The 17,951-nt window shown below is 46.2% G+C and overlaps 2 protein-coding genes across 3 annotated transcripts; both read left to right on the forward strand.

The window, feature by feature from the left end:
- The first annotated feature begins 3,065 nt into the window (after positions 1-3,065).
- On the forward strand, positions 3,066-5,848 carry LOC112895154 (probable WRKY transcription factor 47). 2 transcript variants are annotated; one of them, XM_025963034.1, is made up of 2 exons: positions 3,066-3,181; positions 3,349-4,456. In XM_025963034.1, the coding sequence occupies exons 1-2, from the start codon at positions 3,128-3,130 to the stop codon at positions 4,273-4,275; spliced, it is 981 nt and encodes a 326-aa protein (XP_025818819.1). In that variant the 5' UTR covers positions 3,066-3,127; the 3' UTR covers positions 4,276-4,456. The 2 variants fall into 2 exon arrangements, with proteins under 2 accessions (XP_025818819.1, XP_025818818.1); XM_025963033.1 differs by adding an exon at positions 5,442-5,848 and having other exon boundaries at positions 3,073-4,321.
- A 323-nt stretch (positions 5,849-6,171) lies between these two features.
- LOC112895068 (SNF1-related protein kinase regulatory subunit gamma-1-like) lies at positions 6,172-9,457 on the forward strand. The gene is given in 7 exon segments (XM_025962938.1): positions 6,172-6,817; positions 7,225-7,386; positions 7,488-7,930; positions 8,228-8,494; positions 8,694-8,866; positions 8,950-9,214; positions 9,216-9,457. Coding segments are annotated over 6 exon segments (1,461 nt in total). The 5' UTR covers positions 6,172-6,817; positions 7,225-7,226; the 3' UTR covers positions 9,369-9,457.
- The last annotated feature ends 8,494 nt before the right edge of the window (positions 9,458-17,951 follow it).

Raw genomic sequence — 17,951 nt, forward strand, 5'->3', positions numbered from 1 at the left:
TGAGTTCGAGCAAGAAAAGACAAATAATAGCTTGGACCTAAGGCAAGATGAAGCCAAACTGTAGAATCGAGTTCACCATTTGATAGCCCTCGTCGAAACAATCGAAATGGACATATGCATCACCCAATTCAGAGTTCGAGTGAGAGTTATGGCGATCAGAAAATGCTATTGGCTGAAATTCTGGGAATTAGCAGAAATTTTCAGGAATTGGTGGAAATCTCTGTCACATTGGCTGGAAATCTCCACCGTTTACATGAAACATCCTATGAAAATCACAAGTGGTTCAAAATAGGGTTGTAGATTGAGTTTTGGATCTGTTTTTGACGTGTTTTTCGCATAGATGAATTGTAACGGGCAAGACCTCTGCTCCTGCCAAGGCCGACCGACCCCTACAATCGAATCAATCAAATTTATCTTTTCCATTTCTCCTTTCCTCTACTCTTTTTCCAAACCTAATTTGTTGTTCATTCATCATCTCCATGGTGAAAGCGACACCATAGTGTCGCGCGCCCTAATGGCTCCTCTAGCCGTGTTGCCCTGCAATGCTCCAATTCCTTATTTCCTTCGACGACGTGTCTTGCGTATCATGCTCACTATAGATCTCACACTGTTACGCGTTCAGTGTAGGGCATGATTTCATATAAACACACCCTAAGCACCTCTTGTGCAACACGCGTCAGATGTGCTATACCGCAGGAACAACACCGCGCCAATCACCGGTATATCCATGGAACGCTTGTCTATAGGACCCCGTCAAGACAAATATATGCTAGTGTACCCAATGCTCGGTAGACCAGTGAGGACATCTATTCATTCCATAGAAATGAGGGAAACCACAAAAGTATTAGAAAACTTGGGTGAAGGGGAAAGGTAAAAATGGTAAAGTACTTGATACATTCGATTAGATTAACCCACAATCAGCCGCCTTGAAATTTATATAATGGGGAGATCTTACCCTATTAGGAGTCTAGTCTATACAAAATATACATAAAAAAACAACCGAGAACATATCTACAACTCCTTACTCCAAAAATAACGGATACTTTAATTTGTCAGAACCCGATGACCTAGTTTTAAACCGAACGTCCCACTATAATACTGAAGCATGTAAACATTTCCCTAGCGTCATAACTTGTACTCCAAACTAGCAATTCATATATTCACATTTCGAATCTGCAAGGGCTTTGTAATAGTGAACTCAAGTTAAGATTGGAACAAGAGATTGTTTGATCAGTGCAACTGTTCCTCATGTAGTCCTCTAGTCTCATGCATTTAAAAGGTAAGATTTGAATTCTTGAGAACCGTACCTCTGGAACCAGAAATCAGAAGACTCAATCACCAGCCTTCAACACAGAACACCCTAAAACGTTCAGTAACAATTGGCAAGTAAAGCTCGCAGAAAAGATAGACTTCCACAGTAAAATGTCCTGTACCCGGTCCCGTAGAATGGGAAATATACTGATTAATCATGACGGCAAGAGACAAGTCAGAATTTCCTGCCAAGAACCGGCCTAGCGGAAACTCAACCTGACGGCTAGTACATTTTGAAACCATATTCGAGTTTGATGGAAATACTAGTGCTAGTGCAAATCGAAGGCAGCAGCATGACATGCTGCTACGTTATCCTGGCTTCCTGTTCGTCAGCGCTTACTACTTGCGCCTGAAAAAATATTGATGACCATGCTGAAATTTTCATCACCTCCGGACAATTCAAATTCAGAGGCTGAAAATCTTGTACGGTCATGGATTCCAATTAAGCTGTTTCATTACTTAATACCTTTTAGTGATGTAGACGGCACTGTTTCTGTTTTGTTCTTTTATACTGACTGATGAAGGGAGACTGTACTGAGTGAGCATATATATACACGTCGAAAGCTGCGAACATGCATAGAAAGTTTGACGTAAACATTATAGAAGACAATTATAGAAGTATTGGAGGACTGGAAACAATTTAGAGAAATAGTTTTAGAGCTATCTCCAGGCGTAAACATTATAGAAGTATTGGACGAATTGAGAATCAAAGACCAGTTTTGCAACCATTAATAAACAGTAATTAAATCAACCTTAGAGAGAGCACATTAGAGAAATAGTTTTAGCAGTATGCATTGCTTAGATGACATGTATAGTTTTAGAGCTATCTCCAGGCGTAAACAATTAAACATTAGAGAAGTATTGGAGGAATTGAGAACAAAAGACTAGTTTTGCAAACCATGCCCAAGTTAGATCACGCCATTTATTTATTTGTGACAAAGAGTACATGTTACGAGTCATGCTAATAATAAAAAGCATTTTTCACGTGATTCTTTTACCAGAATGCACGCGCCTTGTTACAAGTTCAATGGGAAACGAGGATGCCTTGTTGCAGTTGGTCGCCAACAAAGACCAGCAGTGCATGCTAGAACACATACACTGACGTGTGCTGCCGCCGGCTGCAGATCGGCGAGTTGGCCTAAAATTAATTATGTGGTAGCAAATTAAACAAACCTCAAATGAATTAGTCCTGTGTAGCACCTTTTTGAGAAACTTTATCTGAAACTGGCAATTATTCTACCCCGGATTTGGTCAGCTACATGCATTGGCAACAACTATTAGTCTATTGTTACTCTTGAGTCTTGACACAGGAAAAATCTTTTCTTTTCTTGAAAGGGACACAGGAAAATTCTTCTTGGCACCCCAACCCCAGATAATCCTTTTGAAGAATTTCTTACCAACTTGCTGCCGGATCAGGACCGAGTTGACCAAGACCATGCACACGCACGCGCGTGCGCGTGGACAAAGGCACGAAGCGTGCGGCGGACAGGATGAGCTAGGGAGAAGGCGTCAGAGTCCGATGACCAAAGCAGTCACGTCTCCACCGCCGAGATTAACGAACTAATCAACCGCTTAATGTCGTTGCCTTGCCGTGTTTTTGCACCGCTTTTTTTTTTAATAACGAAGCAGCAGCACTGGGTAGAAGTAGTTTGGTCAGCTTTTTGACATTTTCAGGTAATACATAGGGCCACACACGGCACGGCACAGGTGGCCTATATATAGACAGACAAGAGAGCCTGCAGGCTGCATGTGCAGAAAAGGAGCAAATTAAAGGTGCTAGACCGTACAAGAGAAGATAGAAAAAGAGTGCTTGTTGATGGAGCTCAAGACTCTTGTTTTCAAGGAGCTGATGATGAGAGGTGCAGAGAAGGTCAGACTGCCATCATTTTTCTCATTTCTGCAGTCTATTTGCTTTTTTGTTTCGTTTTTTTTTAAATGTTAGTGAGGGTAATCAGCTTGTTTATTCAATTTCCCCCCAAGAAGATCTTCACAATAATTTCTCAGTTTACCGAAAATACATCATACATATGCGTCCAGATGAACTTGGTCGACGAACCGGCCGGGCCATTTCTCACGCTTAGCCTTGGGCCGACGAACGCGATCGGCGCAAGTTGCCGCGCCACAGGAGGGGACATCGCTGCAAAGCTGCGAGCGCACGCCGGGGACGACGAGGTGACTCCCACCGCCGGTCTGGCCCTTGGGCTGCGCTGCGACAGCGGCGAGCCACCAGTCCGCGCCGTCGTCTCCGCCGGCACCAAGCGGCAGAGGGCGGCAAGCGACGACCATCAGCACGGCACCAGCGGGGCCAACAAGCGGAAGGCGCTGATGCTGCCGGCGCCGCCGCAGCAGGAGAGGCCGGCGGACCGCGTCTCCTTCCGGGCGCGGAGCAGCGCGGCGACGGTGAACGACGGGTGCCAGTGGCGGAAGTACGGCCAGAAGGTGGCCAAGGGCAACCCGTGCCCGCGCGCCTACTACCGCTGCACCGGCGCGCCCGACTGCCCCGTCAGGAAGAAGGTGCAGCGGTGCGCGGCGGACATGTCCGTGCTGGTCACCACCTACGACGGCGCCCACAACCACCCGCTCACGCCCTACGCCGCCGCGATGGCGTCCGCCATTCTCGCTTCCGCCGCCGCCGCCTCCTCCTCCTCCTCCTCCTCGTCTGCACCAGCGGACGCGACGGGCACTGCCACGGCCGCTCGGGCGCGCGACGCGCCGCTGCTCGTAGGGCCCGTGGCCGTGCTGCCGCCGCGACGCTATCCATCGAGCGGCGCCGTGGCTTTCTCCGGCGGCGCGCCGGCTGCGGCGTCGAGCCAGAACGTCGTCCCGGTGGCCAGCATCATGCAGAAGGCGGTCGCCGACCCCAAGTTCCGCGCGGCGGTGATGGCCGCCGTCGCGAGCTACGTCGGCGAGCAGTGCGGTGGAAGTGCCATCAACGACTTGTTGACCTCGGCACCTCCCTGCTAACCGATGCGATTGACGAATAAATGAGGATGTAAAAAGTTGTGAGATTGTAGGTTTATCCCATTCAACTTCTTTTTTTATTTGTGAAAAGCCCATTCCATTTCATTTGTTCATTCATACACAATAATTTAACCTAGTTCATTCTGATTGTAACGCCATTTTAATTGGTTTGTTCCGCATGATTCAAAGATGTCTGGTTTAATTATTTCCCTTGGGCATTATGTTGCACGATCATCCTGCTTCTTGCTGAATTTCGTTTCCGACTCTTGGGCAGCGCGCAATATCACTAGGGAAATATCTACGTGGAAAAACTCCGGAAAAAATCCACCACTCGACGCAAAGATCTGATGGCAAACGGGAAATTTGTAATTTTATACAATTGCTTTTAATTTGAGGTCATTTAGAGGCTAGGGATTCAATTGGAGCGGATATGAACCAATACATATTTTCTCGTATCATCCTACTTTTTTTTCTAATTACCCCCTCTATTTTAAAAAATATGATGCGAATAGCCTCGTATATATAACGCTATGTGCAGTCAGTGTTGTTTTAGATGTCGAGCCGAAGCATGTGCCCCTCAACAATTCCTTTTTTAATAATACGACCGATCACCCATTTCCAACCGATCCTCGATTCCCCGCGGGGAATTCCTCCAGCCATGTTCGGGAGGAAGGAGGAAGGGAACTCAAAGGAATTATAGGAGGTTAGGAGAGATTAAATCCTCAACAAGTTAAAATTTTTCTTAATCCTCTCTAATCTCTTTTAATCTTTTTTGAAAGGGATTAACCGAACGAAACCTTAGAGAAAAGGTATGGTAAAAATTTGATCCCCATAGAGAATGAAATGGGCTGAATCTTATCCCCGTCGGGGATTGCGGGGCTGGGAACAGTCCATCAACCCCATCCCCAGTTACCTGTAGATCCGATTAAACAATATAAATATTCTAAAATTTAGCCCAACAACCCACAATGCCAAGGCGCAGTTAAATTCCGCTACAAGATTATTTCAAAAATTTTCACCCTTTTTGAATTCTCTTTTACTGAACCATGCACTTACTAGTTTCAGATCCTCTTTCTCACTCCAATTCATACGACCTGCCTTCTTTTCTTCACCATCGTTGGCATCACTCCACTCTTGATTGCTCATATCTCCATTGATTTACGGTGCAGGAGATATAGGTGAAGTTGAACCTGATTCGACAACACCTTGGCTAGAAGCTATGGACTCAACTCGTGATGAAGATCGAGCACCTTCAATTGCAGCTCCTCTTCCAAAGGGAAACTATAGTTGGCTTCATATGGAATACTGAGATTGAAATTGCTGACCGAACGGAGGAGAAAAAATTGAACTGTGATGGCCAGTATCCTTGGGTGGATTGGTTGCTTGTGTCTCATGGCTCTTGAGAAGAGAAGTTGAGAAGAGGAGTTTGAAGGATTGAATGGTTTTGATCATCCATTGAACTGTTTAGGCTGTACCTTTTCCTTTTCTAGAGATGGTGGTGGGATGCTTTTTTCCTTAAGATGATGGTTGTTCGATTGGCTTCGGACTTTTTGTTTGGATGTGTTGAGTTGTACGTTGCAAGCTGCTGGAATAGTTCATGTGTGTAATGGTTAGCAATTTACTTGGAACAGTTCATGTAACTAACAGTTCACGTGTGTAACGGCTAGCAACCTGCAACGATCAATAGATAAAAAATATTATTTTATTTGAAGCATCCGCTGCAAAATCAAGCAGCGCAGCGCGGCTAAGGTGATTCTTGATAGCACCCTCGTCTCCGGCGTATGGCGATAAGGGAATCTTTGTTTGACACTCCGGAGCACCTAAACTTCCTCTCTAAACTTCCTACGCTGAGCTGGTAACACCCACCTCATCCATTCCTGCTCCTCCTCCCTCAGCCCGCCCCCACCCCCCGCACGGCCGCCTCCTCATCTCTCGATCTCTCGCTCTCTCCCACGCGCGCAGGCCGCCTCCGCCTCCTCGCTCGCTCGCCAGGCGGCCAGGTGCGCCCGCGCGGGCGGCGGGGGCAGCACCGCAGCTAGGCCGCAAGGGTCAGCGGGCGGCCGGGCCGCCGTGGCAACGCCGCAGCAGGCGAGACGGCGACGCGCGGGGACGGGGATGGGCAGAAATTAGCCCCCGCGAATGTTAACGGGGATGGGGACGGGGAAATTTTCTACCTGCGGGGACGGGGATGGGGAGGCGTTCCCCGACGGGTAATTCCCCGTTGCCATCCCTAATTCCAATCCTGCGCACGTGGACCCCACCGCACACGTGGTGCGGTCATCTCTCGCCATCTCGCGTCCCGCGACTCCTGCCGCCTCTCCTCTCTTGCCCTCCCATCCGGGCGCCCCCTGCCCCTGGATTGCAGCCAAGAAAGAAAGCTGCCGCCCACAGTTTCCGAATTCCCATCACCGTCCAAGAATCTGGAGCCAAGGGTACAGGGGTAGCGGATCCGCCAAAACCACACACACGCCGGTCCGTCCTCCGTCCCAGTTCTTTTCGTCCGGGAGCCGGCGGCGCTTCTTGAGAGCGCTACTTCTTCGCGGAGGTTCGTGCATCCAAGCCCAAGGTGATACATACTTCATGCTCTGGTGTGCTGTAGTTAACAATCCATCTTGTTGTCTGAATTACTGTCGGTTTATGTGATTCCATGGGTACGAAAGTGGATGGGAATTTTCCTTGATTCCTTGCCTTGTGGGGTTTGGAATGATTTCGATAGATGATTTCAAGTTCAAACCATGCCAGTAGGGTGTTTGTTGTAATGCCATGATGGGAATGCCACCCTGTTCTTTTGAGGGGATGCCTAATCTAGACATAGTTCCTGCAAACAGAGTTAATTATATTCGCTACTTGAGTATGCTGGCAAACCTTATCTTGATGCTTCTTGTTCTGCATCTGTAATAATTGGTGATAATGTGTTGATAAATTATGTCTGTTTGACTAAGTTTCTTGTAGACATGGATCAGTCCAAGGAAAATGCAGAATTCCCAAGCTGTGATGCCTACTTTGAAGCTATCCAATCCAAAAAGAAGCTGCCACTATCTTTGCAAGAATCACTGACTGCTGCCTTTGCTCAGATTCCAGTCTCATCCTTCCCTGAGGTTCCTACTGGCCGAGGTACCCACTTCTGCCAAACGGATCTACTCAATTGTTTTATATCTCATGTATTCCATCTTGTTTATTATACTGTCTATAATCCGCAATGTTCTTCTGTGCAGTAATTGAAATTCCTGGTGACACCTCTGTTCTTGAGGCTGTGAGGATTCTCTCGGAACACAACATAAGGGCAGCACCCGTGCTGAATCCGGAACCTGGGGCCCTAGCTGATTGGAAAGGGCGGTATCTTGGTGTTATTGATTACTCGGCAGTCATCCTTTGGGTACTGGAAAATGCTGAGCTTGCTTCTGTTGCTCTCTCCGCTGGATCGGCAACTGCTGCAGGAGTTGGAATGGGTGCTGTTGGTGCAGTGGGGGTCACAGCATTGGGTGCAACTGGCCCAGCGGCAGTGGCTGGCTTGACTGCAGCTGCAGTAGGGGCTGCTGTTGCTGGTGGGTTAACTGCTGAAATGGGTGTGGCAAAGGATGGTTTAGCTTCCGCAGATCACTTAGGAGAAGATTTCTACAAAGTTTTGCTTGAACAAGAACCTTTCAAATCAACAACAGTAAGACATCCACTCTATCATGAATTGTTATGCACTTTTGTGCTACATGGGTAATAGTAAATCTGTTTTGTCAAAATTAATCAATTTAAGAATTCATCTGCATGAAGTTACAGCTATATACCCCAACACTTGGTTTAATGTCTAAATACATGTAACTTAACTCTCTGGTTTGTTGCTAAGGTTTACTTCAGCCATCTGTTGGGGCCCTTTACTTAAGATGAACAGTGCATGATGATAACTTGTTTAAGCGTAAGCACTGCTAGCTTGTACTCATTCAATCATTCTCACTTTTTGCAGGTTCGTTCAATTGTGGAGTCATACCACTGGTCTCCTTTTGTCCCCATTACATTAGACAGTTCCATGCTTACTGTACTACTATTGCTCTCCAAGTACAGATTGAGAAATGTCCCAGTGATTGAGCCTGACAAACCTGTTATCAAGAACTTCATTACTCAGACTGGTGTTGTCAAAGGACTGCAGCAGTGTAAAGGAAGGGATTGGTTTGACTACATTTCTGCACTTCCTCTTTCAGACTTGGGACTTCCTTTTATGTCGATCGATGAGGTTATTTTGTCTCCTTAAATTGCTGCTTCAGTTAAATTCCACTCTTTTAGCACAATAGCCTGTCCGTTCCCCAGGGCTATTGTATTCTGATTAATTTACATCTGCAAGCTGCGAAGTACTACAGTATTAACATCCTTGTGTATTTGGTCTGCAACAGATATTGGTAAATGCTGATATTGCAATTTTGTTCTTTATTCAGGTTATCACCGTGAAGAGTGATGATCTAATATTAGAAGCTTTCAAGTGCATGAAGGATAACAAAATTGGTGGTGTACCAGTAGTGGAAGGGCCCAAAAGGAAACTTGTTGGCAGTGTGAGCATAAGGGATATTCGCTTTCTGCTGCTTAGACCTGACTTATTTTCGAATTTCAGGTATCAGGCCATCTTATGTTGTGATCTTTGTTACTGTAGTACTTTGTATTCCCCATTTAATTTCCTTGATTTCTTGAATACAGGCAACTTACTGTCATTGAATTTATGAAGACTCTAGGTTCCACTCTTCCTGATTCAGGGAACAACTGCCTGGTGCAGCCGCCACCCACCTGTGCCCCTGACACTTCCCTTGGTAGTGTTATTGACAGCATTGCATCAAGAATAACCCACCGTATATATGTAGTGGATGGTGACCTTGAGGTTGTCGGTGTTGTGACCCTGCGCGATGTGATCTCGTGCTTCATCCACGAGCCACCTGGTTACTGGGACACCTATTTGGCTTCAGCAAATATTGGAGAAGCATCAGGGCAAAGGAGCCAGATCAGTGGAGAAAGCTAGAGCTTTATGTAACGTGAATGTGGGAATAACAGGCCGAGTTCATGTGGTCTCTTTAGTTGGAATCATGCTTTCAGATTGTGTTAATCGTGTAAATTCTGCGTAGATTAAGAAGGCTTCTGAGTCCTCTCAAATACAGTTTATTACTGCCGTTTCTTGAGTAGTTTGATGATCAAATATATGTGTTAACAATCAGAAGGCGATCCTCCTACTCATTTGCTGACGTTTCAGGCCCTTTAGAAAAACCGAAATTATATCCAAGAAACTGAGGAGGTGTTTGGTTTGGAGGGACTTATTATAAGCCCATAAGTCTCTCGCATGGAGGGATTTATTATGAGCCCAAAGTGGTGTTTGGTTTGGTTGTACCGGTTTATAAAAAATTCTTGTAGTTGATAATGATCTTTCTACCATCATCTTGTAGGTGAGGGAGATAAGAGTAGTGGAAGAAAAAAAGGATATTTTGGTGAGATTCACAGAAAATAAACCTCCTAAGTATTCTTTGGAGAGGCTTACAGGCTTATTCGTGTTTAGATAAAAAGAGGTTTATTAGAGGTTTATTAGTGGGGCTTGTAATAAGTCCCTTTGAACCAAACACCCTCTAATAAACTATTTTTATACTAAGAGCGTATCCTTTCTGGTGGTTTATGCAGCAATCAATACGCATGCATACGAAGCGTTTCTTCCCCGATCCCCCGCCCCGCCCCGCCCCGCCAGAGTTCACGCGTGCATGCAATGCAGCTACTCAGTCAATACCCAGGCAACGAAGCGTTTTCTCACGCCTTGGAACCAACAGCATCATTAGCTACAGGGTTGCATTGGAACCAACAGCACCATTAACCTATCTGTGTCGCGGTGTCGCCCTCTCTCCCGATCAAATCATCATCTCTTCACTGCCTCCCTCTCCCTACTCTACGCATGCAGTAGGAGGTTCGGTGTAGAGTTGAGAGCAATGGCGGCACATCCCTTTGACCTCAGCCTTGAGCCTCCCGTTTTGGACCTAAACAACCCCGCCATAGATTGGATGGCCCTGCGCACGAACTAGTAGAGTTGGACATCATGGCGCGGGAGGATGGAGATGGAGGTAATTGTCAGTATCATGAACCAGACGCCGGTGCCTGTTTGTGTTTGCTCCCTGCTCTGACTTGCTTCTCATTTTGCCGTCGTCGTACCTGCACAAGAACAAGGAGATGGAGTGGCGGCTTCAGGAGGAGGAGATGAGAATGCTACCGGCCAGCAGGGTAAGCGAATTTCTTGGGCTGTCTGTATGCGCTTATCTTTGTTTTCAGAGAGATTGAGTATCTCCCTTTGCTCTTTTAGATGATGCAAATGAGCAAGATGTGGCTGGACCTATGGCACATGGAGGAGTAGGAGGTAACGTTGCTGCAGGTCAGGGAAAGACTCTATATTGTCGGTTTCGACTTTCGACACTGTAATTTCAAATCAACATCTCTTTGTTTTTTTTAGATGTTGTCGGCTTTCAGATTAGTCAATTGATGGTTCCAGTGTTAAGTTCAGTTTAGCTCATTTTCCAGTTGTTGTACTCGGTACAGAAGTTGTAGCTCATGTTTCAGTTTAATTTCAGAGATAGGTTCAGTTTCTGGATTAGGTTCAGTTTCAGTGTTTTGCAAGTTTAGTGATTGGTTCAGTTGCAGTAGTTGTAGCACGCCTCCTAGTTGCAGACAGATCATGTCTTGACCCTGCTGAAAGTTCACAGCTCTTTAATTTGGATGTTTCCTTGACCTCAAAATTCAGAAGTCTTCTTCATGTTAATTGATGCAAAAGTTCATAAATCTTTTGCATGTTACTTGACCTAAAAATTCAAAAAGTTGAGAAAGTTACCTGGAAGTTGCTGCGGATCGCTTCATTACTTGATACAGTACCCTTGATCCTATTGTCGGCGGTGGTATAGTAGACAGCGAGAACATACATTATTTTATTAATACTACATTCTGTTTATGTTTGACGGATGTGCTACCGTTGATAGTGACCATGCTTATCTTGCCATCTTGATTGGTCCTTTTTAGATTTTAAATTTGATTTGCTTTGTTCAGGTTCATACGTGAAGAAACGGAGATACTACTCGGATGACTTGAAGATCGCCATATATCTAGAGCTGTTGGCGAAGACAGATCCTCCCGTGCTGCACCATGGAGTTTCCAAGGCTGTTGCACTGAAATTTGGTGTGCCACTTAGGCTTGTGCCGAGTGTGTGGCGCAATGGACAGGATTATGGTGGGATAGAAGGTGTGAGAAACAAGTTAGTTAAAAATTGTGGTCGCAAAAAAGTAGAAATAGACATGGAAGCAATCAAAGATGTTCCTTTGAGAGAGCGCAAAACCATCAAGGATCTTGCCAATGCGCTTGGTGTGAAGAAGACCACACTCTATAACCGTTTTAAGAAAGGTTATTTTCGTCGGCACACCAATTAAAAAGACGCACTTGGAGATGCAAGGTGACCTTCCCCCTAGCTTGCAGGTCAATAGCTGACGTTTATTACTTGTTATCGCCAGATCGTCATTAATCAACTTCCAACAAAAAATGTGAATTTTGAATTTTCCAAAAGGATTTCCAAATTGGCGTGTACCTCACGAATCCACTGACCAAATGAAAAATTGACGGATTGATCTCCATCCAAAACAAGCACCCATGCTTCTGGTAGCTGTGGGCTTCCATTTAGGTACCAGTGCGCAGAGCATCACTTTGCGCTGTCAGCAAAGCTGGCGCATACAAGAGAGCCAACATGGATCGCCTTCGCAATAAAGGCAAGGTTCTATAAATCTATCCGGTGAGGCAAAGCAGATTGGGCAAAGGATCCAAACGGACCCTTAATTTGCGCCAGTGTTGGGAGATTTTTTTACAGCTCACAGTCTACAGCAGTTTTTTTTCACAGCCAAGCTCAACCAAACACACCCTGAATCAGTCAATATTGCACCCATGCATTAAACAATGCAAATAGGATTAGTAATGTTTATCTGCAAGCTTCACATCGTTCTATAAAATCCTGAGCTGGCATTCATACAACATGGTTCAGAGCAAGTGCAATCAAAAAGTCAACCATACTGCATTATATTCCGTTCAAGATAATCACAAGGCTTCACCGATTATGCCACCAAGTACAAAAACAAAATGGAGCAGTTTCTAGTTTAGAGATCTGTTTCATTTGAAACAGAAACCAGTGCAAGAACCCCTCTAAAGATGAGTTGCTTCACGGTTCATTAGCATTAGTTTCAGACCGCATGTGTTCAGGCTTCAGACGTCCTGCCTACAATCAAATTTCAATTAACCGTATGTCATTGCAGCTGGAGCTCCACTGGCCACTGCCATGTTGATGCATATTTGCCCTGTGTTCTAAAGGACACTCTGACAACAAACTGAGTCAAATCAGAGACTAGATGAGCAGGTGCCTTGAGAATTCCAACTCCAGGCTTAAAATTCCAACTATATAATGAACCATCCAGCTTTGATGAAATGAGCAACTCCCCCAGCAGCCTCACAGCTATGAAATGTCTGACTATTGTTCCAAACCCACAAAATGTACCATCATAGAGTGTAATCTCATCATCAAACGCACTGGTCAAAGCGCTAATCTTCATTTCTGATGAATGTTTGGCTTCTACTGAAATCTCCACAAAAGACTCAATGCTGTGGCCGAGGAAAGCAAAATGCATGTCCATGGAATGCCACTCTCCCTGAATTCGTCCTTCCAACTTTGTTCCATATGTACACAAAGAAGCGCTCAACTCGATATACCCACAAAACAGTGGTTTTTCAGCAGATTCATCTTCCCCTTTATCCAAAGATCAATGTCTACTAAGATCCATTCCAACATTTACATTCCACGACTAGGGCTACAAAGAGGTAAGGCAGAGTAACCCTGCAGTTGCACAATGTTAGGACTTCATACAGCAAAAGAAAATTCAGTATAACTGTATCAGTAGAAGAACATCTACAAAAGTATATACGTTATAATTGTATCAGTAGCAGAATAGCTTAGAAAACATGTGAATTTGGTCATGCACAGCAGGGTGGGGGCAGCAAGTTGATCTGATCTGGGTAACATGAAATGTGCATTTAATATTGGTGTGTGTTTGGTGAGGTTGAGGAAGAAAGGCAGGTCAAAGTGGGAGCATATAGCTCAAAAGAAACTGAAAAAATTTGGTGTTCCCGACAGTTACATGTAACATGAAAAGGAAAAAAAAGAATAGAAAATGTGGTCAATTACATACTAGATTAGAGATAAACAGTATGATGGATCAGTTTGTTAACTTTTACCTTTAGTACAGTAAAAGGTATAATACATAAAGTGATTCTTCAGAAATTGTATAAAACCATTGTCCAGGAAATTCATCAAAACTCGTATTTTTAAAATAACTGAGGTTCCATTGGGTTGCAGTGGATTCTGGTAACCCAATTTGATGGAGCAGATTTAGACAAACCCTTTAATATAAATTCTTGTGTACTGAATAATAGAAATAACAAAGTAGCTTTCCCTTTACTGCTTTTCCATAGCAGCTTTGGAAAATAAGCACAGGATAACCCCAACATAGGCTTGAGAATCCAATTTCTTAGACAAATGTAATAGAAGGCAATAGCAAGCATCACTTACCGGTGCAATCGTTGCTGGATCATCTTTTGAGCGCTTGAATAGATAATTCCGAAGTGGCTCCCAGTGATCACAAACAGCAAAATGACCATATATTTAACCGGACGCGATTGTGTGCTTGATAATCTCATGGAGAACACTTGCATCATCCCACAAGGTCTGAAATACGGATGAGTTGGCATAGCTGCAAATTTAAACAGTGAGAATGGGCTGCGAGAGAAGATGGCCAAGTTCAAACACCGCCCAGTGTATACTCACTTGGAGAAACAATGTCAGTCCAATATCGCCGGTGGTAGCACACATACCAACTAGTAACACAGCTTGGAGTTATCTTTGGAAGAACATCTAGAGGACTACAAGGCAAAGGAGTGACGTTATTGTTACTCATGTGGCACCATTCTTCACGCAGTTCAATGTTTCGATCAAGGACGTCATCAGCTAGCTTCTGTGTTTCTTCTACAAACTTGCCCCTGTAACAAGAACAGTTACATTCAACCAGATCGACGGATCGTATACACCATACAGTCTTAGTTAAGTTCTGTAGCACCGAGATTCTCGCTACCTGCTTTGCAAAATGGCAGCTGAACATTATCCCTATAAGGCATCCAATCCTCCGATTCGTCATCGTCGCCGTCCTCCTCCTCCTCCTCTTCATCATCATCGTCGTCGTCGTCGTCGTCGTCCTCGCTGCCGCATTCCTCGGGGCTCTCTGTCTTGTCCAACTTCTGATCAACTACCTCTTGTGTTTCCTCCAGAGCAAATAGGATTTCCTCCATGATCACCGTGCCTTGTTATCGATTCGAGCGAGAGGACGGAAATCAGATTAGGGTTTTGGGACGGAGGCTGAGGCGGCGGGTTGGTAATGCAGATGTTGGGCTTGGATGGACTGGGCTGGGAAAGCCAAACCGTGTAGTTTTGTTTTTCTATAAAAGAACACCTAAAGACCACCCCAACAGCTAAATTACAGCTATTCTTGCATTAGATCTAGTATGAAAATAATGTTTTATTTAGAAGGAAATAAATGTTCCATGGGAGAAAAATTGTTGCAGCAGTATTCTCGCATTAGCATCCCATCCTCACAAATGTTAATATGGACAGCGAGAAACGAGCACAACTCATGATTTAAACGACATGCACGAGCTAGTGTAAGAGATCCTTGTACTGGAGCAATCGGTCAAGGACCATTTGTTCCACAAATAAGAAAAAGAATGTTGCAAGAGAGAAAAATGTTCTGGTTTAAATGGAAAGTTGTTCCACGGATAAGCAAGAAATATGTTATAGTTTGGAATCAGGATTATAATATATAGGACCTAAGTCAAGACAATCTCAACCTCCCTAACTTATAGAAACAGACTTATGGGAGATGCCGACTTGGTCCAGGCGTGAACCACAAGGCAGGTAGCCAGCCACGGCAAGGAATCCTAACAGAATAGGAATAGGAGATATAGGAGATCTATTTCCTAACACCCCCGCAGTTTGATCATCGGTAGGTAGGATGTTCAGACTGGACCTGAATTCTGTAAAGACTGAAGTAGGAAGCCCCTTGGTGAAGATGTTGGCGAACTGAGATGTCGTCGGAACATGAAGCACGTGGACATCACCAATGGCAACTCGCTCACGCACAAAGTGGAGATCAATCACAACATGCTTCGTGCATTGATGTTGAACAGGGTTGGTGCTGAGGTAGACAGCGCTGATGTTGTCACAATAGACAAGATTCAAACGTGGCAACGGACAGTGAAGCTCTTGAAGTAACTGACAGAGCCAGCTCGCCTCGGCAACTCTATTGGCAACAACCCTGTATTCAGCTTTGGCACTGGATCGAGATTCGGTGGACTGCCGCTTGGAGGACCAGGGGACCAAATTAGAGCCGAGGAACACAGAGAAGCCAGAGGTAGACTTGCGCGTATCCGGACAACCAGCCCAGTTAGCATCAGTGTAAACTGAAAGCTCGGAAGGTGATGATGGTCGAAGAAGAAGCCCGTGGCTCAATATACCATGCAACTAGCGCAGTATCCTCTTGACGGCTGTCAAGTGAGGCTCTCGTGGAGCATGTATGTGAAGGCACACTTGCTGGACTGCATAAGAGATATCAGGCCGAGTAAAGGTGAGATACTACAAGGCTCTAACAAGACTCCAATATTGGGTGGCATCGCTGACAGGATCACCCTCAGAAGCTGATAACTTGGCGTAGGTGTCCACGGGTGTGCTGCATGGTTTGCACTCAGCCATGCTGGCACGCTCCAAAACATCCAGAATGTACTGCCGCTGAGAGAGAAACATACCATCGGAGCGACGCTGAACAGCCACTCCCAGAAAATGATGCAGTTCGCCGAGGTCTTTCATGGAGAACTCCTGCTGAAGGGCGGAGATGGTCCGGCGAAGGAAATCAGTGCTGGAAGCAGTCAATACAATGTCGTCCACATACAGCGGTAAATAAACTATGTGAGACCCGCGGCCACAGATGAAGAGTGAAGTGTCAGACTTGGCCTCAACAAATCCGAACGATAGCAAGTGTGAGGCGAAGCGGCTGTACCAAGCGCGATGAGCCTGCTTCAAACTATACAAAGATGTGTTGAGCCTGCAGATATGATTCGAAAGAGCCAAGTCGACGAAACCAGTAGGCTGATAGCAGTAGACTGTCTCGGTCAAAGTGCCATGGAGGAAGGCATTCTTCACATCAAGCTGATGAACAGGATAGTGCTGCGATAAGGCCAACGACAGAACAGTGTGAACAGTGGATGGCTTGACCACTGGACTGTCATTGTAGTACACTCCAAGACATTGTGTGAAGCCCCGAGAACCCAGCGAGCCTTGTATCGATCAAGGGAGCCATCAACCTTGAACTTGTCACGGAAGATCCATTTGTCGATCACGATGTTGGCACCTGGTGGTCGTGGCACAAGATCCCAGGTGTTGTTGGAGAGCAACGCAGCATACTCCTCTTCCATAATGCTGCGCCATTTGGGATCAGCGAGAGCGCAATGGTAGGTCTTCGGAATCGGCGAGAGTGGCGCGGTGTGGAGGGCAGCCGGCTGTCGGAATCCCAGCTTCCCACGAGTGGCAACGAAGTGCTGGTTCACGATAGGAGCAATCGGGACTGCACCCTGGGGAAGACTTGGAGGAGTTGGCAACGGTGCAGCAGCCTGCCGCGGGCGATGTACATAGGTACGCGCTAGCGGGGGTACCAGCGGCCAAGGTACTGTTGGGTGTGGCAACGGCATCGGGGCTGCTCGTGTTGCTAACGAGGCCGGCACTGAAGCAGTGCCGAGGGTCGACACAGGGGCAGGCGAGGAAGCCGAGGCCGCGTGTGGCGCGGGCAGGGGCGAGGTCGATGGGGTAGGAATCATGGCTGCGCGTGGCACAGGAGAAGCCGGGGCCGTGGGCGCTTATGTCGTGAGCAAGGGAGCCGGTCCCGAGGCCGCGTGTGGCGTGGGCATGGACAGCGAGGCCGCTGTCGAAGGAGCTGGTGCTGTGCCGTGGCTGCGCGGGAGAAGACGGAGTCGTCGGTCCTGTAGGGAGAGCCTGAGGTCCAATGGGTGGAACCCAAGCCTCGAACTCAAATAAGAAGTCAAACTCGTTAGCCGGTTGTGGGGTGGAGGATAGGGGAAACGAGGCCTCATTGAAGACAGCATGTCGCGAGATGAGGATTCAATTGGTTGACAGGTCCAGACACTGGTAACCCTTGTGATTGGAAGAATATCCGAGAAACACACAAAGGGTGGAATGTGGCGAGAGTTTGTGTGGAGCGGTGGCGGAAAGGTTCGGGTAGCAAGCACAGCCAAAAATCCGAAGGTGCTCATATGTGGGGTGCGTACCGAACAGAGAGAAGTCGCCTTCCCAAGGTTGAGGGTTTTGGTGGGCAGGCGGTCTAGGAGGTACGTGGCAGTGTGCAAACCTTCAACATAGTAGGACGCAAGAAGAGATGCCTGGAGGAGCATGGAGCGCACAATGTTACTCATCCAAAGAATCATGCGCTCAGCTTTACCATTCTGCACAGACGTGTAAGGACACGACATGCAGAGGAGGGCGCCATAGGTGAGGAAGAAGGTCCGAGCCGACGAGTTGTCAATCCCATGGTCATTGT

The sequence above is a fragment of the Panicum hallii genome, chromosome 5, assembly GCF_002211085.1.
Source record: "Panicum hallii strain FIL2 chromosome 5, PHallii_v3.1, whole genome shotgun sequence".
NCBI classification, from domain to species: domain Eukaryota; kingdom Viridiplantae; phylum Streptophyta; class Magnoliopsida; order Poales; family Poaceae; genus Panicum; species Panicum hallii.